The following is a 6,000-nucleotide window of genomic DNA, read 5'->3' as shown; positions in this document are numbered from 1 at the left end:
TTTTAGTGACACTGTGTCTTTAATAAACAAAAAGAGCCATATGGGGGAAAGTGCATCAACAGCTGTATTTAATTGCAAAAAGTAGAAATTGACCCCACCCACAAACATACAAATCTGACATATTTACATTATTTACAGGCATTTCCCAAGTATTTACAAATGGTTGCAATATATTAATCTATAATTGTTCATAAAATTGCATATTTACATTCTTTTATTAGAAACAGAGTTCCATAATTTGGTGTATACACTTGTCCAAAACTGTATGTGTACATACAGTTACTTTCCCTGTTACCCCTGAGCCATTATAATGTATAACAGTGAGCCATTTTACCCATATTCCCTGAACAGGCAAAAAACATTAATAAAAAATAAAGAGTCATTTGTTCAAGTCTCAAATACAACAGGAAAGCCCAGCATTTCCCACATTCAATGAAAGAGCAAATTACATAGTTTCCTTTTTAAAAGCCATCATTTTCAGGCTTCCTCAAACTATACATTTCCCTACATAAGATAAACAAAGAAAAAGAGCCCAATACTCTGAGATGCTAATGCCTTCCATTCACTGGTTACAAAGCAGCTGAATTTCTTGACACTTGTGATTTGGTCTTTGTAGGCCCAGGGAGCCCAGAGACGCCAGTGTAGCTAATGAATCCTAAGGATGCTCATCATCTGGCAGAACAGTGGTTCAAGGAAGGCCTGATCCTGCAAGCCCAATTCATAACAAGTCTTAATGAAATGGGCTTGCCCCTTCCCTTTCAAATCTGAAACTCTTGAGAAACCTTAAACACACACACACACACACACACACACACACACACAATTTTCTCCCATTCTGCATCAGGAAGGGTTCTGCTCTATCATTGTTGAAAAAGACTAAGAATGCTCCAAACTCTACTTTGCTTCAGAAAAATTGCACAGGGCTTTTTGAAACGAAGTCTGAAGGTTGTCAAGAGGGGTGGGGGGGAGGAGAATCATGCCAATTTAAACAATAGATGTCCATGGAAATAGGTGTTCCTAGGCAACTGGGAAAGCCTTTATTTGAATGTCTTATGACCAATAAGCTTCTCTCCACCCCATTCACTTCTTCCTGCCATTACTTGGATGAAGATATTGAGGGGATGCTCATCAAATTTGCAGATGACACCACCCTGGGATGGGTAGCCAATGGCGCTGAAGACAGAATTGGGATTCAGGGCCCAAACTGACAAAATGAATTTCAATAGGGACACATGTAAGGTTCTACACTTAGGCAGGACAAGAACCAGCTGCACAAATATGAGATGAGGGACCCTTGGATTGCCAGTAGTACACGTGAAAAGGATCTAGGGATCTTCGTAGACCACAAGATTAACATGAGTCAACAGTGTGATGCAGCAGCAAAAAAGCTAATGCTATTCTAGGTTGCATCAACAAAAGCAGAGTGTTCCAATCAAGGGAAGTAATAGTCCCGCTCTATTCTGCTTTGGTCAGACTGCCCCTGGAGTACTGTGTCCAGTTCTAAGCACAACATAAGGAGGAGACTGACATTCTGGAATGTGTGCGGGGGGAAGGGGGGACCAAGATGATCAAGGGTCTGGAAACCATGGCTTACACAGAATGGTTGAGAGAGTTGGGCATGTAGAGGATGGGCATGTTGGACATAAGAGGGGAGAGATTCTGACTAAACAGGAGGAGGAACTTTCTGACAGTAAGAGCTGCTCAACAGTGAAGGAGGCTCCCACAAGAGGTGGTGAACATTACTTCCTTGGAGGTTTTTAAGCAGAGGTTGGATAATACATCTGCCATGTATTATCTAGTTGAGACAGCTGCATTGCAGAGGGTTGGACTAGATGGCCCTTGGGGTCCCTTCCGGCTCTACAATTCTATGATTCTATGTCACGTCACTTCAGTTCACCAAGGCGATCTGATTTGCTCATAAGGAAAAATCTTTATTACTAAGAAACTGGCAAATGCTCTTCATATCTTGGCTTGTCAACGTTAACAACTAAACCTGCCAACCCATGGCGCCATGACGAGCCCCTCCTTAGGATTTTAGTCACAGGATTTAGGAATGTGCTGTAATTTCAGACAGTCATTGATCTCTGTAAATATTGCAGCACAGCAGATGAGACGCTTTGCTTCTTCAGAAGATGAAAAGAGCAAAGCAGGCCAAGGTACACTGCTAAGATCACAGAAGGAACCAAAAACATTTTCTTCAGGAAAGAATTAATGGCATGCAACAGAAGCAATATATAGGATTCAAGGGGTGTGAAAAATAGTGAGAGCCAATATTTGCATTTATTCCTTGCTGAGCTTCTCTTTCAAAAAAGTGTGTCACCAGAACATTTCATCACAAATAGCAACGGCGTTTGGAATTTGTCCAACTTCCAAGGGTTCTCAGCACATGCTTCCTGCAGACTTTTGGAAACTATTCCACTCTGATTGTGCATCACAAACACCAATGACTTTGAGTGTTTTGCTTTGATGAGACTGACTTGTCTCCAGAATAGGTTTCTTACGCTTAATATTTGCATCATTAGATACTTAGTCACAGGCGCCAAGTTTTAGTTCGCAATGAATCTGATCTAGGCAAAGATTCTTTTCCATGTTCTCCAACCATAAATGCAAAAAGGTGCCAACGAAACTTCTTTGGCCATTGCCGAAAAGGATGGTAACAGGTGCTTAAAAACGCTTCAGAATGGTAGCTTGCACTCCAAAAACCAGACAAAAGAAACTCTGATCTAATTGAATGCTCTTAATCAGTTGAAAATCAGAGAACTTGGAGCTCTGATTCTTGTTGGGCAATTACTTGTTTTAATTCCTTGCAGCTTGTGAAAGAGAAGGAGAAAATGTACTGGAAGTTTGAAAACAAATGATGTAAACTCCAGAGGGAATGAGGCTTGGACATGTGCATAGCACCTCCTAGACAAAGATCTGGAAACCTATGCAAAGACCAAGAGCACGTGGAAAGCCAGTCCGTATGCAGGACAAATTCATTATCTTCGGCCAAGAGACTATTTCCTGACTGGCATTTGAGGTTGGGAAAGAGAAAGCATTTTTATGGGAACACTTGTGCAGCGCATGTATAAACTGGCCTTTAAAACTATTCCTCTCTAGAGACCCCGAGTTGACTGAAAGACTGATTCTTCCCCACCCCCTGCCAACTATTAAGCAGTTAGCATCACTAACACAATTCCCTAAAATACAGGCATTTCACTATCAAAGCTTTGTTCATGTAAGGGTTGATCAATCTCTGTATCTTCCATCATGTAAAATTCTACTTTGGATTTGTTGCTATTTGCATTACTTGCAAGGGGGGAAAAAGGATGCCGACACACCACAGTTCAGGGCAAACTGTACTCTGTGTAAATCTACAATAACCCTTGGTTAAAAGCTGGTACATAAGAATTTCGATACCTGCTAGCTTCAGTGTGTAAATCCCAGCAGCAGAGGTGCCAGGAGAGTAAAACGGTGATGTCATGAAACTTCTATTAACTTATGTGGAATGTAGTCCTTTTCAACTTATATGAACATGTGGTTCTGTAACTGCTCAATTAAATCCCTCTGCTTTTTCTTTAGAATTAAACAAAGTACGGTTTTCCTACTGAACTTGCTATTATTACAAACCTGCTTAAAATGATACTGGGGCTCTAATGCAGAGTTGTTGTTTTTCTTTATGGACTTCAAGTAGGTTAATAAAAAGTGTGAGAATTTCCTCTACGCAGAAAAGGGAGGTGGGAGGAAGGTTCATCATCTGGTTAAGGGAAATGCTAAAGAATGAGGCAGATTAAATGCCAACCCTCCAAAAACCCAAGTCTCTATAGTGCTGCCTCTTATTTATATACTGATCTTTTAAACACACATACAGCTAAGTTCACTGCCATATGCATCTCCCACTTAAGACTGCAAATCAGTTTATGCATGTTTCCAAAATAGAATATATACAGAAAAAAGGTGGCGAAGATGCAATCTGCACATTTGCAGAAAATCAAGTAGAATTGGACCCAGTTAGGGGCCCTTAATTGCTATTATCATAAAATTAATATATCCCACCTTATCTTCTAGCAAAGATAGAGAGATTGCTTGAATTTCTTCCTTAAAATTGACCTATATTTACAAATGAACTTTTTTTCTTTTACTTTTCACGTGGAAAGTTGCATTGTTAACTTGGTTGAAACAAAATAATCCCCAATAGCACATAAAACATGCTAAATTGTATGCCCCAGCCCTCATTACTGGGATCCGACTTCAACCTCACACATCTGCAAATTGTCTTAACGCAGCAGGAACCTAACAGATTCACTCCTGGGAAGCACTACTACAAATGTAGACAGCACATGCTTGAAACTGATCCTCTCTAAAGGCACAGATGAGCCCATGAGCAGCAAGAAGAAATGCACAAAGCTTGGAAAGAGCTCAAGAATAATCAACATGTATTCAAAAACATGGATTAAGACATGAGAAAACACTAACAAAACATAGGGGGAAAGAAGAGGGCAAGATTATTCATGGCACAAGCCTTAAGAATCTGTTTGTTCCAATCCTGCCCGCAAAAGCGTCCACCCATCAGCATCTTTGAAACAAGAGCTGGACAGTGTTCAAGCAAAATATGCACAAAAAGTTTTAATTTCCTAGGCAGTGATTAAATGAGACCAAAGTAGTCCAACCTAGACAGCTCAAAAAGACCTAGTTTTCAGAAGAGTAGTGCTTGGCATGTTCTGAAATGTTAAAAAGAAGAAGAAGAAACCCTCTAGCAAATTTGGCTGCTTGATGCAACTATTAGTCATTTTGAAAAAAATCTTGGATCTGGCATTAAACTGACCCAGGCCAAGAAAGCAGCAAGAATGCGTATCTCAACACTAGGGAAGAGGTGGAAAAAGAAACTTGTAGAGTGCATTGCACACTTGCACAGTGTGTCAAAAGAGCAATTCCACCCTCACCCCACACCAGAACACATCTGCTTTCAAGGAGAAATCTACACACAAGGAAAGGGGGGACACCTCCAACTCCTACCAAGATGTTTGAAGGAAAGGCCAAAGTTATCTTGAAGGTCAAGAGAAGATGCCCTTCTAAAGTGTATTCCTTCCTTCACTGCAGGTGCACACAACGGGGTAAAGATACATCCTTGGAAATGGTGGCTAACCATCCTTAAATCTTTTGTGTTCCATTTCCTTCGCCTTGGATCCCGAGTGCTCTTACTCAGCAAAAGGCACCTCTCGACAGTTTTTAACTGGCAGATCCATCACAAACAACAGTAGGTTCTGGTCCCCTGGAGTTAAAGCCTGTTGTCCAATAATCCACATTTGCAAAGCCTTTAGGGAGAAAAATGAGAAAACATTGGAAAAGTGATCTGCATTACTATTCTTTGTAAAGACAATGCTATTGACAGTCTTGTCTATGAACTGAGCTTACCTTTCAAAACGTACTTATACTGTTAGGATTATATCCAATGCTGCTCACAGAAAAGGATGTCCCTTCCTCTCCACTTCTTACGTACCTCCAAAATCTGCTCCTGAGGGTTCCCCAATCTTCAGAGGAACCTTTAGAGTGTTCCTCTGAAGCAGATTTGGAGGATGCGGAAGGGACGGCAGGGAAGAAGAGTGGGAAGTTCCATGGCACAAATGCAATGGCAGTGTTGAGTGCAACCCTTAGACTTGAAGGCTTCACTCCATCCCATAGAAATTAAATTACCGTATTTTTCGCACCATAGGACGCACCGGACAATAGGACGCACTTTATTTTAGAGGGGGGAGAACAAGAAAAAAAAAATCTCCCCCTCTCTGCCCAGCGCCCCTTCAGCGAAGTGGCAGGAGGCGCTGTGCAGAGACGGGGAGAACTTTCCCCCTCTTGTTTTCCCGCTCTAAAACAAGGTGCCGTTTAAGGTGCATTCAGGCGGCTACCTTGGAAGCCTGGAGAGCGAGAGGGGTCGGTGTGCACTGACCCCTCTCGCTCTCCAGGCTTCAGGTTCCTTTCGACCTGCTCTTTGGGGCTGGCGGGGGGAAGCCCACCACCAGCCCC

At 41.8% G+C, this 6,000-nt stretch overlaps 1 protein-coding gene across 3 annotated transcripts in view; it reads right to left on the bottom strand.

The window, feature by feature from the left end:
• The window catches only part of LOC308479699 (bombesin receptor-activated protein C6orf89 homolog), a 28,835-nt gene continuing 22,835 nt past the window's right edge, over nucleotides 1-6,000 (bottom strand). For 2 of the 3 annotated variants that reach the window (XM_081010490.1, XM_081010491.1), the window contains exon 8: nucleotides 1-5,294. In XM_081010490.1, the coding sequence (XP_080866616.1) occupies nucleotides 5,209-5,294 (86 nt within the window). In that variant the 3' untranslated portion in view covers nucleotides 1-5,208. The remainder of the gene's footprint in view (nucleotides 5,295-6,000) is intronic. The other variant, XR_013987793.1, reaches the window with a different exon arrangement.

The sequence above is a fragment of the Podarcis pityusensis genome, assembly GCF_964106645.2.
Source record: "Podarcis pityusensis genome assembly, chromosome: 6".
Lineage (NCBI taxonomy): Eukaryota > Metazoa > Chordata > Lepidosauria > Squamata > Lacertidae > Podarcis > Podarcis pityusensis.
The sequence above is the reverse complement of the archived record's forward strand: the minus strand, read 5'-3'. Positions and strand labels throughout refer to the sequence as shown.